Source organism: Alexandromys fortis, unplaced genomic scaffold (genome assembly GCF_014885135.2).
Source record: "Alexandromys fortis isolate MF-2015 unplaced genomic scaffold, M_Fortis_MF-2015_v1.1 scaffold_60, whole genome shotgun sequence".
NCBI classification, from domain to species: domain Eukaryota; kingdom Metazoa; phylum Chordata; class Mammalia; order Rodentia; family Cricetidae; genus Alexandromys; species Alexandromys fortis.
The window spans coordinates 8,073,282-8,090,683 of NW_026067946.1; the positions used below are offsets into that span (position 1 = coordinate 8,073,282).

General features: G+C 43.5%; 1 protein-coding gene across 1 annotated transcript in view; it reads right to left on the reverse strand.

The window, feature by feature from the left end:
* Positions 1–16,613, reverse strand: part of Commd10 (COMM domain containing 10) — a 125,260-nt gene extending 108,647 nt beyond the window's left edge. Inside the window, exons 1-4 of the mRNA XM_050149285.1 lie at positions 16,499–16,613; positions 14,952–15,042; positions 11,965–12,075; positions 6,927–7,082 (exon numbers count right to left, since the gene is read on the reverse strand). Coding sequence (XP_050005242.1) covers positions 6,927–7,082; positions 11,965–12,075; positions 14,952–15,042; positions 16,499–16,539 — 399 coding nt within the window. The 5' untranslated portion in view covers positions 16,540–16,613. The remainder of the gene's footprint in view (positions 1–6,926; positions 7,083–11,964; positions 12,076–14,951; positions 15,043–16,498) is intronic.
* Between the last annotated feature and the right edge of the window lie 789 nt (positions 16,614–17,402).

Consider the following 17,402-nt stretch of genomic DNA (forward strand, 5'->3'; position numbering starts at 1 on the left):
TATTTCTTCAAAGAATAAATACAATTATTCTAAACAAAGACAGGTCTTTCAAAATAAAATAATGATTGGCTATCATGTTTAATGCAATAAACCTTATAAAGGCTTAAAGGGAATTACTTGAATGTTTAGAAATATTACTGTCTGAGGGAGTAATTTCTTGGCCATCCATTTCTAAGTACAGGTTTTGCAAGAATGAAGGTAATGAAATTCCACCATGTAACAAAGTGACTGTACCTTGAGTAAGTCTGTGTGTAAATGGTGAGACAGACAACAGGAAGCTATGCTTACCAGGGGAAAAGTTCACTGAACACACTGTAAGCATTCAAAACAAACATTTATACTTAAAAACTCCCCAACATATAAGTGCCTCCAAAGACAAGAGATCAATGCGCAAGCCACTCCAGGAGGGCTAATGGCGAGCCTGCCATACATTTTTCATTACCTTGCTTTTAAAAGGTATTTTCAAAACAAAATACAAAAACACAGCTTAGGAACAGTGCCTCAAAAAAAGTCTCAGAAACAAAAGTTATGATTTCCAAAAATACTTGACACAACAGGTTTTGCTTTGAATACGGCTCAAATGTAATAAGGGATTCTAAATAAAACTTGAATGAACAAAATTAAGAATAATGCTTATGTTCTGTGGTCTGTATGCCCACACAGGCATTCTGATAAATGTCTGGAAGGCACTGCCGACAGTCAGCTCTGCCGGGGAGGAACCAAAGCCATCTATGCAGCAGTAACATCTCAGACTCCAGAGATTAAGACTGTGCTTCTGAGAAGTGAAGAGACAAAACTGAAAATTCCTTCCAGTCAAGCATCAGAAAAAGTTATTATGAGGGTTTTTCAGGCCTCTCTCCAACTTATCAGAACTAAATAATAAGGACATAAAGAGGTGTTTCCCACTATGCCTTTCAACTACTGCTGAACTTCTCTTTGACGAGAGCACCGAGCACACACAAGGGGGAAATGCATTATGTGTTGAATGGCACGAGAAACTGGCTCTGCCTAAGAACACACAACCAGGCCCTTATATCATATGCAAAAATTAATCTTAAACCAATTACATACTGAAATACTCGGCATAATGAATGCTACAGAGGAAAAGGTCTTTGGCAATGTTCAGGCTGGTGGTTTTTAGGATATGAAATGAAAAGCAAAGGCCACAGATAAAAACAGCAAATGTGATTTGCTAAAGTCCTTGAATAGCGAGGTGCACTCAGAAGAAAAAGGCATCCTGCAAAACGGAAAAAGATCCACACACCATATTATCTGATAAGGGTTTAGTATTCAAAAAATAAAAGAATCCAAACAAAGATCAGCAAAAAAGCAATCTAGTTTTTCAAGGGTAAAGCTGGGCTGGAGACATGACTCACACTTGAGAGCACTTGCTGCTTTTCCAGAGGACCCGAGTCGGGTTTCCAACCCCCACATCAGGATGCTCACAACCACCTCTTGTGGCCCCTCAGGCATCAGTACTAAAGAGCATAGACACACTCACAGATACACACACATACACACAGATACACAGACACAGATACACATACACACAGATACACAGACACACACAGATACACAGAAACATATACACACAGATATACACACAGACACACACAGAGATACACACAGACACACACAGAGATACACACACATACACACAGATACATAGACACAGATACACACACACATACACACAGATATATAGACACACACAGATACACAGACACAGATACACACAGATACACACCCATACACACACATATACATACACACACAGATATATATACACACACAGATATACATACACACACAGATACACACCCATACACACAGATATACACACACACATAAAAATTTAAAAATAATAAAGTACCCAAGTAGGTATTTTTCAGGCATAGCAAAGGTGTTCACTGTCACACATCAGGAACACAGCAATCAAAACCAGAGTAGAATGTCATCTCTGCATGTTAGTAAGGCTCTTATCAAGACGACAACAAGAGGGGCTGGAGAGGCAGTTCAGTGGTTAGGAGCAGTAGCTGCTCTTCCAGACGACACCAGTCGGATTCCCAGCACCCACAACCATCCATAACTCCACTCCCAGGGGATCTGACACCCTCTTCTGGACTCACATGAGTACCAGACAAGCAAGTAGTGCACAGACATACAAGCAGGGAAAGCACCCATAAACATAAAATAAATTTTTTAAATTAAAAACACAAAAAGCTGAAAAGGGGATAAACAGAAAGGGACCCCTGCAGGCTATCAGCAGAAATGCAAATTGGTACATCTATTACTGAAAACGGCAGGTGTTCCTCAAAACACCAAAAACTGCTATTGAAGTGGACAGATCTAAGCTCGCGGTCACACAGACAGCCCTGCTGAAACTGAAGGGCTGATATAACAAACTGACTAGGTATGGACATAAGAACAAGCTCTGTAGGAGGCAGGAGCATCTGAGGGCAGTGGGGAGACAGGAGAGGATGGGGCTAAAAGTGGTCACTTGCATTATATACATATATAAAACTGTCAAAGACAAATTTAATTAAGGCAAAAAGACTGAAACTAGAACTACCATGACTCAGGAAGCCCTGGCCAAGTAAATATCCAAAAGAAACTGGCATCTTGGAAAGACACCTGCACACTCGCATCCATTGTAGCACTGTCCACAACAGCCAAGACACATGAACAACCTAAGTGTCCGTCAACGGATGAATGAATAAGAAGTCGTGGCTATAGATTCACAATGGATTATCACTCTGTCATTTAAAAAACAAATAGCTTGGAAACTGAAGAGGAAGCTCAGTGGTTCGATGCCATGGACTTACATGAAGGCTCAAACTCAACTGCAACTCATGTTCCAGGGATCCAACACCTTCTTCTGGCCTCTACTGACATCAGGTACACACTCGGTACACATACAAACACACGGGCAAAACACAATCAATTCTTTCCATTTTTTTCCAGTCTTCCAACTTTACTTTTTTAGAGACTGTTTTTTGCTACATTACTACACTGTCCTGGTGGTCACCAAACGTGTGACTCTTCTCCCTTAGACTCCCAAGCTGCTGAGATAACAGACATACGCCTCAATATCCAGCTCACATTTCTTTTTTCTCCTCTGAATATTTCATAGGACAGCTTCTGACTCTCAAGCAGCATCTGAACTTACTATTCCCTGGGGAAGAGAAACACTGTCTCCAGGGGCAGCTGTCCAGGAGACACTGAGAACCACCTCCTGGCTAGAGCCTACAAGCAGGCGAGCAGTGCAGACCCGTGCTAGACGCTGGGGAAGCAGCCCCTCAACACAAAAGGAGAACACAAGCGAGACCAGAAGAATATGAAGAAGGTGTTCCAAATGGAGATGTTTTAAAGAAGAAAGAACTTCAAGGCAACAAAATGAAAAACTGAAATCTGCACAGGAGGCAGGAAAATAAACAAACTGAAAAAATAGAAAGCAGAGCAGAAACTCTGAGGACAAAGGAAAGAGTCATGAGGGAAAACTTGGAAACAACACAGAATGTTTCCTTGAGATCGAGAGGTAACATTTAGTGGAAGACAGCATTTTATCCCCAAAACTGTCAGCCAAGTAAGAGAATAAACTAAGGAAAAGGAGGGCTGGGGAGATGGCTTAGGCTTGGTCAGTAAAGCAACTGCTCTGTGAACGTGAAGATTTGAGTTCATATTCCCAGCACCCATGTGACCTGGACTCTGGGATGACAGGAACAAGCTGATACAAGTTCACTGGCCAGCCCCATCCCAGTCTAGTTGAATCAGCGAGCACTGGGTCCTGCAGAGAAACTCTGTCTCAAAAAACAAAGTGTGGAAAGGAGGAACTGAGGAAAATATCCAACGTGACCTCTAGCACTTCCACACACACAGGCACACAGGCAAACACACACACACATACACAGGCACACATGCAAACACACACACATACACAGGCACACATGCACACACACACATACACAGGCACACACACACATACACAGGCACACATGCACACACACACACAGGCACACATGCACACACACACACAGGCACACATGCACACACACATACACAGGCACATATGTAAACACACACATACACAGGCACGCATACAAACACACACAGACACACATGCACACATACACATACATAGGCACATATGCAAACACACACACATACACAGGTACGCATGCAAACACACACACTGGCACACATGCACACACACACATACACACCCACCAGAGACAGACACCGAAGCTTTACCATGTAAGCCATAGCCTCACAGCAATACACTGATAATGGAGATAGGTTAGTTTAGGATATGAGTTAGCCAAAAATACGTTTAAGCTATTGGCCAAACGTATTGCAAATAATATGGTTTCTGTGTCATTATTTCGGGGCTGAGCAGCTGGAAACAAAGAAGCAGCCTCCTACAACAGGGAACTGCATAGATTTGGGGGGAGGAGAAGTCTCGATTCACCAATATTGTAAATATGATCATAAAAATGCACTTGAAAATAATTGAAAGACATTTATTTTTTAAAGTTTCTATCCCTAATTAGTGAACTACCAAAGTCACAGGGCAGGTCAATACAGATTGGAAAGTAAAGGCATACAGAGCTTGTTAGCAATCCTTGGGTTCAATCTCCACTGTCACAAAAACAGTATTTTTAAAGAGTTAATTGATTTCTATTTCCAGGATCTAATTATAAACAATGGAAACCAACATTCCAAAAATAGCATCATTTATAACAGCTTTAAAAACAGAAGAAAATACTGCACTAAAAAAATAACAAAATATGCATAGGATCTGTATTAAAAATAAAGAACACTGACAAAAAAAATAAAAAAATTATTCCTTTACAAATTCACCATTAAATCAAATACAATCCTAATCAATATGTAGCAGGACTGTTTTGTAGAGACTGAAAGCTGATTTTTCAAATTTATATGTAAGAGCAAGAAACCAGAATACCCCAAAAAATATGAAAATGAGAACAAAGCCATTGGTCTCAGACTATTTTTTAATTGTGTATGTGCACACACAAGTGTCACATGTATGAAGGGGCGTGTGTAGGACTGCAAAGGGATCTGATCCCAGGGAGCTAGAGTTACAGGTTTCTGTGAGCCACCCGACATGGGTCCTTTGTAAGGGCAGCAAGCGTTCTTAACTGTGAGCAATCTCTCCTGCCCCACTTAGAGCCTCGACTAGCTTTTTTTTTTGGGGGGGGGGGCACACTGAGACAAGATCTCTTTCTAAGTAGCCCTGGCTATCCTGGAACTCACCGTGTAGATCAGGCTGGCCTCAGTTTCAGAGATTCCCCCTGCCTCTGCCTCCTGAGTGCTGTGATTACAGGCATACGCCACCACGCTTGGCCCTCTGACAATAAAACTGCAGTAATTAAGGCAGAGGGATACACTGACAAGGACAGACAAATAGACCAGAGGAATCAGAGAATTTAGAAAAAGACTTAGACAAATACACGAACTAATTTGACAGAGGGCAGAAGCAATTTTGAGACAAAAGGACAATGTCCATAACACTATTATAATAATGCTGACCGCAGACATGAACCCTGATCTATGCCTAGAACCTTAACCAAGAGTAGCTCAAAATGGATCTCAGACTTACATCAACACGGTGTAAAACATTGAACAAGGAACAAAAGAGGAAACATCTAAAACACTGGATCCCTCTATAAGTTCTCAGGCATAAAACTGATCGTGGAGTCAAGAACATCCCAAATGATACATGGAGACTCAACATAATTAAAGCACTGGCTGTGTGGAACACACCACTATGAAAAAAGAAAGAAAGGAAGAAAGAAAGAAAGAGCTACAGACTGACAGAAACACTGTCCAATCACAGATGTCACAGAGATCCACAGCTGGAACTTCAACTGGAATTCAAGTTCCAAGTGAAGGGAAGGCAGGCAAGCACCTCCATATGTTAAAACAGAAAATGTATTTCTATAGGATGTATGCCTACATATAAGAAGGCTTGTGCCTGGTATACAATGAGATTTGTATCTCTGTCTTCTCAAGTATGGGGTATATTTAAGCAGACACCTTACTACAGAACACATAAGCATGCCACGTGCATAAAAAGCTACCAAAGCTGTGTTTTAAAAACACAAGACAGCACCACAAAGCTAATGCGATGCTTTTAAGAAAAAGACAAACAGAAAAGCAACTGGCAGTACTGTGTGCTGAAAAGAGTCTGGAACGGCTGATCCCAGTGCGTGCCTAGTGATGCAGAGCAACGCTATTCCCTCACAGACGCTCACAAATGGCAGAGCAGGAGCAGCTCCCAGCTCACCTCCGATGTACCATAAATAGGTGGAAAAAAATCTTTAGCAACATATCAGCAAATCAAACCAGCAGCATATTCAAAGGATGACACATGAGATTTACTGCAGGAGCACAAAAGTGTTTCCACATCAGAAGATTAATGCAATACAAAAGTATGAGTTGGAAAAGGTAAAATCTACCCGATTGTGCCCACCTCTGTGAGATTAGGCCTGAGGGGCGCCTGTGACACCGCCAACTTTACAGCTCTCCCGGTGCTTGGGCTATAGGAGCTGACAGAAGCTAAGTCAGCACCTACAGCATGCAAGGGGTTCTTTTCAGCACTAATGCAGACGCACAAAAGACAAGAAAGAATTCGACTCAGTAAATGTTAAAAACAAGCCTCACATAAGAAGGCAGGGAATCACTGTCAGAGGGTAAAAGGAAATGATCTCATTCTTATTCTTAAATTACGGAGGCATATTTTATACTTCCAAAATTAAATAATATGACAACAAATCTGCTAATATGTAGAAAAACTTAAACAGGAATATCTGACTTGACTTTCTGCCTTACTTTAGCTCTTACCAAAATATTATCATTCTTAAGACTAGCTGTTATAATTTTTGTTTTGACAGAATGCCCTGTACCTTGTGAGGACCCAGAATCCTCTGCCTGAACTTTTCAACCGTCTCTGGACCCATAGTCGACCAAGCGTTGGCAAAGGCTTCTGCTTTGTCTTGTGTAAGATGAATATTCTCCAGTTGCTGCTGAAGTGCTGCTGGTTTCAAGTTGTGGTACACTGCCTGTCAAAGAGGAGGAGGTACAGACATCCTCAGGCTCATGCAAAGACCTTGAGGGTTAGCAATACAGAAGTATTTAAAACAAATTAAATATTCCGTGTGTGTGTGTGTGTGTGTGTGTGTGTGTGTGTGTGTGTGTACGCGCATGCATAAATTCACAGCCTGTGGCATCAAGAGGCACTGGATCACTGGAGCTGTAGCTATGGTGCAAATGCTGGAAATTGAATTTGGGTCCCTGCAAAAGCAGTTAAGTGCTCTTAACTGCTGAGCCATCTATCCTATCCCCCGCACCAAAACAGTTTAAATCAAATAGACTCCATGGCCCTCTTGCAGGCATTTTCAACAGTTCTATTAGTAACAATATACAAAACAAGAGCTAAAAAAATCATAGTTAGTGGTCCTTGGACTTCCCACAGGGCAGAGAGCCCTGATTGCTTTTTGGGCTGACGAGGGAGGGGGACTTGATTGGGGGAGGGGGAGGGAAAGGGGAGGCGGCGGTGGGGAAGAGACAGAAATCTTTAATAAATAAATAAATTAATTAATTAAAAAAAGAGTATTGCTAGCTAGCTTATATCGTTGGTTAGTCCATTACTATTATTTTAAATTTTACCANGGGCAGAGAGCCCTGATTGCTTTTTGGGCTGACGAGGGAGGGGGACTTGATTGGGGGAGGGGGAGGGAAAGGGGAGGCGGCGGTGGGGAAGAGACGGAAATCTTTAATAAATAAATAAATTAATTAAAAAAAATTAAAAAAAAAAGACTAAAAAAAAAATCATAGTTAATAAGCCTAACTTGCTCAGGCTAAATGTTTCGTTTTGCTTGTGGTTAAATAATACTAAAACTACTTAGTAAAGTTTATTTCTAAGTTTTAATTATTAAATAAATACATTTTAATTATTAAATGATAATTAAAGTTTTATTATCTCACATAATTAAAGTTCACAATCGTCTCAGCAAATAGACTTTTCCCAAGGAGTCCTCAAAACTACCTTTATCTACCAACTAAATTTTCACATAACAAAAGGAAATTCTAAAATAACTCCAACAATACCTGTTCTGTTCCTACATTAACTGAGGACAACTTTCCCACAAACCCCATCCTGTGATGTTCTGTTTATCCTTTTTCTACTGAAGGTTCACCAGAGCTTAAGAACCAGTCGTCATTATAATCCACGCTCAGGTTTGAACATGAAGTGTCCCTCACAGGTTCAGGCGCCTGAGCACTTGGTGTCAGCTAGCAGCATTCTCTTTGGAAGACACAGAACCTTTTAACAGGTGCTCTCATTGCCCCAGCCACAAGGGTTCCCACCTCGATGATTTCCCAAATGGATTATATTCCCTGAAACACCACCAACAAAATAAATCTTCAGATATCTAACAAACAAGAGAGGAAGGTAGTATAAGGAGTGGGGCTGTTGTGACAAGCCTGACCGTGGGGTTGGCAGACTTTTGTCATCAGTATATGGGAGGAATATAGGTGAAAGAGTTTAGTCACTGGCTAGGAAAGATCTAGAACACTGAAGGAAGAACATAAGGTTGACTCTGAGAGAAATGCCGACAGGAAGGGCATGCTCAAGCGGTTTCAGAGACGAACAAGGACTCTATCAGAAGCAGAACTCCAAGCCACTCGTGTTACTTCCTGACGAGCCATGTGGCTACATCCTACCTGTGTCCTAAAATCTGAGTGAGGCTACATTAAAAAATAATGGGCTGGAGCTGAAGAGAGGGCCCAGCAATTTAAGAGCACTAACTGCTCTTCCAGAAGATGTGGGCTCAGTTCCCAGCACCCCATGGCAGCTCACAACTGTCTGCAACTCTAGTTTCACACCCTTTTCTGGCCTGTGAGGGCACAAGACATGCACATGGTGCACAGAAATATATGCAGACAAAACACCCATAAACAGAAAGTAAAATAATTGATTAATATGTTTGGCGATGGAAATTTCAAGGCATTATACAGTCTGTGACATGGTTACTGCTCACTGCCCTTAGCCAAGTTTTATAAGAAAAAGTAGAGAGAGAAAACACGGAAAAAAGAAGCTGGAGCACAACCAGAATTAAGGACAAGACAGGCATGTTGGATGCATACACAGTGGCTCTGATTGCTAGAGGCTAATGAGATTAAGGAGAACCCTGGTACTGCACACTTTGCACTGGGTCGTCAGGAACGATGTCCTGGGAACAAGATGTCACCCACTGAAGGCTCTAGGGCATAAAACTGAAAAACTCACAGTGCCTAAACAGAGACCACTCCAGAGCACACAGCTGGAACATGGTTGTCTGGGGTAGTGGTCTCTCACACAAAAGATGTTGCAGCTATGGTAAATGGACGCTAAGCTACAGTTCAGACCTTGTGGCAGAAACTGGCAGCAGCCCCCACACGGTACTGGCTCTGCCGGTATGCAGAATGCAGGAGTTACACCACTGTGGGCATTCGCAGAGGTTCCAGAAAACCAATGAGGTCAGACAAGGTGTAGCAGGGTGAGACTCCCTGTATGGAGGGCCTGACTAGGCTGTACATGATGTTGACGATGAACCTGAGGTGGCATCCACGGAGGAAAGCTGCAGGTGCCAAGTGAAGCGGGGTCAGGATAGAGGCCCATATGTGCCACACGACGCAGAGGTGTGGATATAGGGCTGCCTAAGTCCACTGGAACCCAAATGATGCCACTGTAAGCTCCAGACACTAGACATGGAACTGCAGAGGTTGGTGTTTCCCTGGTGTGTGCCGGTCTTGCGTGGGTCCACTTTCCATTCCTCCTCTTTAAAACAGGAATCATTACCTGTATTATTGAACATTAAAAATATGTAACTTGGTGCTTGTTTAACAAGTTCTCAGAGCTAAGAGCCTGCTCTGAGTTTCAGAAGGGACTTTGATCTTTGGACCTTTAAAGAGCTTTAACTTAAGACTACGGGGATTGTCTTAGTTAGGGTCTATGGAAATGCCATGACCACAGCAACTCTTACAAAGGGAAACATTTAACTGAGGCAGTGACTTACGGTTTCAGAGGTTTAGTTCACTATCTCCATGGTGGGGAGCACGGCAGCTGGGAGTACAGCAGCAAGCACATAGACAGGACGCTAGAGAATTCTACACCTTGAGCCAAAGGCAACAGGTACTGTCCTTTTGTTTACACTGTTGCTGCCTTTTAAGCTACAGCTGTCCTACCAGCAACTGCAACTCCACAGCTACCAGCAGTTCTGCTGCAAAAGCTGCAGCCTGAGGGAACAGAACTCCCTCAGGCACTGACTCTTTCAAAGCTACAAAGGGAATTTATCTAAATCTCTGTCCCTCTACAGAAATCGAGAGTAGAAGGTTGAGGTGGAATTCTACGCCTCACAGAGGCTGAATAGCTAGTAGCTCACCTCCTCAGTTTCTCAAGAAGCCCTCATTCTTCTCCTCATCCCTACTTAAAACCCTTCTCCACCCTGGCTCTCCCCACAACTTCCAGTCAGCTACTTGCTGGCGCAGCCTCCTGACTGCAGGTGAATTTTATTTAATCAAACACATCTTTGCATCATTAAACAAATGTTCCAGAGCATAAACAAAAGTGACTCACCTTAAAACAATATTCTACAACAAATAGGAAGTAAACTGTCTCACTGGGCATGCCTTGAGCATATATGAGCCCTCAAAGCCCGCCTCCACAGTGACATACTTCCTCCAACAAGACCACACCTACTTCTCCTAACACCTCCCAACAGTGCCACTCCCTTTGAAGGCCATTTTCCTGAACAGCTACAGGGCTGTTTGGATTTGGACTTAATTCTTATTTCTGTATGAGATGTGATGAGCGTGTGGAGGCAAAGGATGGACCGTTACAGCTTCAGTCTGAAGGCTTCCCCACAGGCTGGTGTATTTAAAGGCTGGGTGGCTAGCTGGTGTCTGTTTTGGGAGACTGTGAACCTTTAGGACGGGAATCCTTACTGTGCCACTGGAGAGGGGGCCATAGGGGTTAGAGCCCAGCTCCAGCTGCTGGGCAGGCTCCACACTTCCTGATCTTCAGAAACTACGAGTACTATACCTTACCTTCCTAACTCCATGGACAGGAATGTCCATGTAAACGTCCCCATGTCGTCTCACTCCTCTCTGGATCGAACTGTAAGTCAAAATACACCCTTCCTAAAGTTGTTTCCTCAGGTGTTTGCCCTGACAACATACCATCTATCGCCTCCTTCAGGTGGCGCCAGCTGCCTGACAGCGTGTCCTAAGAGTGCCTGCTGCCGACAATGCCCATCAAGTGCAGTACTGCTAGATCTTTTATTTCACAAATATCCTATCTAATAAACTGATAGGAATTTATTAAAACTCTACGTTAAGTTCAGCTGTGTGCTAGGCTTATAAAAGAGGTGCAGAAGATAAGATTCTGGCCCATAATATATTCAAATCTATGGACGGAATCCAAACTGACCCGTGCGAAGTAACGGAAGACTAACATGTGCCCTGCTGTAAGGGGCAAAGAAATACAAACAAGGGACAGTGAACAGACGACGCGATCCAGACTGAAGTGACCGAACTTGAACAGAAACAATGAAATGAGTTTGAGAAGAAACGGTACAGAAAGGAAATTCAGCAGTTAAAAAAAAAGAAAAGAAAAGAAAAGAAAAAAAAAAGCAACATCATTTCTTCCCTGTATCCTCCTAATCAAATGCATGCCAGCAAATCACCTGTTCAACTTCTACAATGGAAAGTATTCATATTTCCAACTATACCAAGAAACAATGAGTTAAAATCAGACGAAGGCCCAATTCACATTGCTATAATATTTACTACTACATCATATTTACTTTTGCAGAATAAAATACTACATAAAAATATAGAAAGCCACAGATATTAAAGTCATGAAAATATACAATAAGTAGGAAATTAAGGCAATAAAAATACCTGCTCCAAAACAAACGATATTGTTTCCAGAACCAGGTGCAGTTCTTGTTTCTCTAGAGAGAACGCAGCCTGAAGTTTCTCCTCCTCTTCTTCACTGAAGCTGCTCTCGGCCTACAAACACAGAAGCAGTAAGCCCAGAGTGCGTTCACAAGACTCACGTATACAGGAAAAGGGAACCTAAGAGGAAAGGTAAGTCCACGGTGAGAGCGAACTGGTGTGCTTATAATCTATATGAAGACACGCATTCTGAACCACAGTGAGTGGAATGAAACACGCTTTCCATGGTGACGTGACTGACTGATGGCTGGAAATCTGAGCTGAGAAAAGGACGGCTTTTCTGCTTCTATCTTAGGCCACTTCAAACATCTGTGCTTCGTCTCTGATATCTGGTCTTCTTAACTCTCTCACTTCATCTCACTAACAGTCACTACTTGAGACTGCTGCCCCCCATCATAGCAGAACCTCAGTCCCCCACTTCACCTTCACTAGTCTGGATGTTCCTGGTGTGCCTGGTCAGGCACCCTGACGGTTGGCCCCGCAGAGAGAAGCACACAGCAGTGACATCATCAACAGGTTTCACGTGGGGACCTAAATTCTCTGCCATGGGGTCTGACAGGGAGGGTTTTTTTGTCATATGAGTGGTAACCACTAATTAAGATGACAGGCCACAAATGCCCGTTTCTGAGTTCTCAGCTACAGAAGCTGTGTGACTTCCCTCAGCTCGTCCCAATGCAGAGGTGCTGGCGTGCAAGATGAGGCACACTACAGACTGTTCCTGCTACTGTGATTCTGCCTGTCCCACTGCCTACAGCACAAACCTACTACAGGCGTGAACTTGGAGCTCCTAGGCTGGCGTTCCATTTCTCATGAGAAACAAAAAGGATTAACTCCAAATGCATACACTGAGAGCTATATAGGCAAGGAAAGGCAAGACTCTTGAGGCTATAGGTAGAAAGACTAGTGAAGACGTTTAGGGATTTGGGTGTCTTCTGAGAAACGAGTGCTTGCAACACAGAACTACAGTGAACTGACAATCAACTGAACATTCTGGAAGCAGAGAGAAGAGAATAGCATAATTCTTGAGAGTGAGATTTGCAAAATTCTTAAAGGGTGATGTTCTCTCGGTGAAGCAGGGAACAAGGACATTGGGAAGTATGGAGAGGGATGTTTATACAATACATGGTTGAAAGGGCCCTGGCACACTGCAGGGGCTGTGCACTGCCCAGTGTGATTGCAAGTGCAAAGCAGGGAGAGCACAGGACACCAAAAACACATGTGGTATACAACATGCAGAAAAAGCCATAAACATTAAAAGACTAGAAATACAAAAATGTAAAAAAAAAAAAAAAAAAAAGATCAAAATCAAGAACACTATGAGTAACAGATACTAGTCCAAAACCAGGAAACAATAAGAATCTAAAATAAAACTACGTGGAGAATTTGATTTGAGAACAATTCAGAGTGAGCAGGCTATGGGCCTGGAGTTGTCTCCTGGCCAATAAAGAAAAGAAAGGTAAGAGTCTTGAAATAACTTAATGTTGATACCTACAATCACGCAGAGCATGTAGCAGGTGCTCCACGAACATGGCCAATGCAATTTTATAGCCCAATAAAGAACATGAGTTGAACTGGTGACCAAACAACAGCTTAATTACCAAGCATCCACATGGCCAAACCAACTGTGCCCTTGAAATAAAAGCAAAGAGAAAAATCAAAGATTAAATGCTGTGGAATAGTCCTGCTGTACACTGTAAAAATGTGTTGATCTCATTGTTAATAAAAGGTTGACTGGCCGGTGGCTAGGCGGGATTTTTGGGACAGAGGGAATGCTGGAAAGAAGAAGGGCAGAGACTGAAGAGTCTTGAGAGATGCAGAGAGAAGCAAGGTGAACATGCCATGCTGAAAGGAGGTACAGCCACGAGGCATAGGATAGATAAGAGATATGAGTTAATTTAAAATGTAAGAGTTAGCTAGTAACCAGCTGAGCTATCAGCTGAGTATTTATAATTAATATTAAGCTTCTTTGTGGTTATTTGGAAGCCAGCTGATGAGACAGAACAGCCTGACAGTCCTGACAAAAACTCCACCTACAGTTAGAAGAAATACTGACTGAATTGTTTTGAAGATTTATTGATTGTTTGTATATGTATATGTATGGTGAAGAAACACTGACTGAATTATTTCTAAGATTTATTATTTGTTTATGTATGGATGGTGAAGAAACATTGACTGAGTTATTTTTAATTTATTATTGTATATGTATGCATGGTACCTGCATGACTTTATAGGCACCATATGCATGCAGGAGCCCAAGAAAGCCAGAAGAAGGCATCAAATCCCTGGAAGTGGAGTTACAGGTGGTTATGAGCCACTAAGCGGGTGGTAGGGACCAAACACAAGTCCTCTGCAAGAACAGTTCGTGTGCTCTTGACCACTGAGCCATCTCTCCAGCCCTGGGCTAACCATCTTCACCAGGAAGAATGCCATCAGCCTTTTCCTAGAGCATGTTCCGTAGAACATTATATAAAAAGATAAAACGATTCCAAAATCAAGCCTTCGTCCTTAAACATATGACCCAAACAACAGTGTGCAAAATATCCTGGAAGGCTCCACTTTGTTTTTTGGGTTTTTTGTTTTGTTTTGTTTTGGATTTTTGAGACAGGGTTTCTCCGTAGCTTTTTGGTTCCCGTCCTGGAACTGGCTCTTGTAGACCAGGCTGGCCTCGAACTCACAGAGATCCCCCTGTCTCTGCCTCCCCAGTGCTGGGATTAAAGGCGTGCGCCACCACCGCCCGGCAAGGCTCCACTTTTTAAAAGTTAATATGGAATACAAAGTTTCCCAAACTTGACCAGAGAACATTATCGAATCTTCCACAGATCCTGAGAACACACTAGAGAACAATGTTTCTCACAGTTCTCCAAATAATAGCAGCATGCTTCAGGGGCACCAGAGGGGTCACAAGCCACAGGAATAAGCGAAATGCAAACCTTCAGGTGGAGCTTTTGAAGAATTCGGCTAAGAAGGCGCGGGAATCTTCCGGTATCTATTGCGTTTATCAGCGGCACTGCTTTCTTCATGCTAAACAAATTTGCAAACAAAGTTTCAAAGTAAGCATTTGAACGTATTTGCCGTTACTGTCTATACATTTTTATGTCAACAACCCCGGTAGCTGCGTCCTCTTAGCGACATGAGTGACAGCCAGGTAATCGATCCAAGTATTTCCAAAAAGAGCCCTCTCCCCAAAAGCATTCCCGTTGAAAAGTACATTTGACAATTTTCTCTTCCCAGGCAAATTGCTGGGGAAGGTACACACCCTGTCAGGGAACGGGTGTAATTGAGCAGTGGGAAGGAATGCTACCACTTAATCCAAAATAAACTCTGAAAGGACTGTGAAAAAGGATGAAGCAAATTAGGGGATGAAGGCAAAACCATAAAGGATAATGATGGCGCCTAACGGTGGGGGAGAGGGAAGACAACACACGTGCAGCTTCTTTAAAACCCGTGTCACCTGTAATAGTCAATTTCAAATTGTGCGGTAAGCACAGCTGCGCACACACCGACTATGCCTGCACAGCGTTGTGTTCCCCCAGGACAAGAGTTTCAAGAAAAGTGGCTTTTCAGATCCGCTCACAGAAGGAAAAACTTTAAAATACCGACTGTCTTCTTCCCGATGCGGGAGCGTTGTGTTCACCCTTCGATATTTGCCTGCAAAAATGAGTGTTTCTTCTGCCTCCACAAATTCAGTCGGGTTTGGCGGAAATAATTCTGTCTTAATGGGGGGAAATCTGAGCAGGGTATGGTGAGGTGGCTAAACAGTGCCAGCTTGTTGGGAGGGGAAGACTGCGCGGATCTTGGGTCCACGAGTTTGAGGCCAGTCTTGGCAACATAGTAAGAATCACTCGGCCAACGAAAATCTTTTAAACTGGGGTTTGCATCACCACCAGAGCCAGCCAGTCTCAGGTAACACACCGAGAAACCTAAAAACTACATAAAATGAAAACACTAGTAATGGTGTCAAGACTGGCTAAATATGTCACTAACGCCTTGGTTTCAAGGGGCTATTAACACGTGTTATTTGTTAATCACCCCGTAGTACCAGCGTGTACCTTTGTCACCATCATTGGGTCTGAAATAACATTAAAAATACAGACTATTCTCCCAAGAAACTAGACAAAATTCAGGGGGCATCTAGTGACTTCTACTACCCGTCAGTCTCTCCGGTACAGAACAAGGCAGCCAAGGCTCCCTGCAAACTTGGAGCAAGAATCACTCCAGAAAGGAAGCACGCTGCTTCCACGCCTCTCCCCCCCCCCCGCCCACGCCCTCTTCCACGCCCCGCCCACTCTCCACCACCGCCCGCCCACCCTCCTCGCCCCGCCCACGCCCTCCTCCGCGCCCCTATCCTCGCCGCTCCACTCCGGCTCCGGCTCCCGACCGCAGTCGACCGCACCGCAGCACCAGGCGGCGGCTGCACCCCCTGCTCCCGCCCCAACAGGTTACCCCCGCGAGGCGGGGCGCTCAGCCTGACCGCTACCTGGGACTCTCCGGCAAAATCACCGCCGCGGACGCCGCCATCCTCAAAGCTTCCTCGCCCGCGCGACTGTCAGCTGTGCACAATCCAGCCAATGACAGCCAGCCTGACGGAAGCCCGGAAGGGCCAAATCGTGCCGCCGGGGAATTTGCGCTAAAGAGCTGCAGCGAGCAGGACTTCAGGAGGCTTGTGTGTGGTCCCGAAAGGAAGAGGAAGATCATGGTCATTTCTATCATTCTGATCGTTTCGGAATAATGGCTGTACATGTATATTTATGTTTATTTATATATCTGCATCCTTGGCTAGGCGTATGTGTTTATGTGTGCGTTTTATGCACGTGTATTCATGGCTGTGCATGCACAGACATAGTATATGTAGCAGTTCCTTTTTTTTTTTTAGACTTAATGGAGGATTTAAGCAAGCTTTGAGGCGTCTATGGATAGAGAAATGGGCCAAGGAGCATCCCCTGTCAGAAGAAGTTAGGCTACCAACTCTATGCTATTGACCCTCCTGTGCCTGCATCCCCAGAGTCCTCTGCAGGACACAGCTCTGGCCTTGGACATGTTGGTTCGATTTCTCCTACAGTAGATTCCTTGAGTACCTAGCATTGAGGTAGGCACTGGAGATTCAAACAGGCAAAATAAGTTTTGTCAGCAGTTAAAATGGAAAAGTATTTGTTGGGACTGTCTCGGGGCCCAGCATAGCATAGCACAGAAGAAAGGTAGATCACCGCGAAGTGTATAGTTAAGTTTCTCACAAGAGAGTAAAGAGACACTACATTTTCAGTAAAACCTTTATCTGCCTTAGAAAAAATAGGAGTGGGTTAAAGGGTTGGGGTAGCAGAGTAGGGCTGGGAAATAAGAAAAGCTTCCTGAACCTGCAGAGGTGAGGAAGGGTGTTCCAGCAG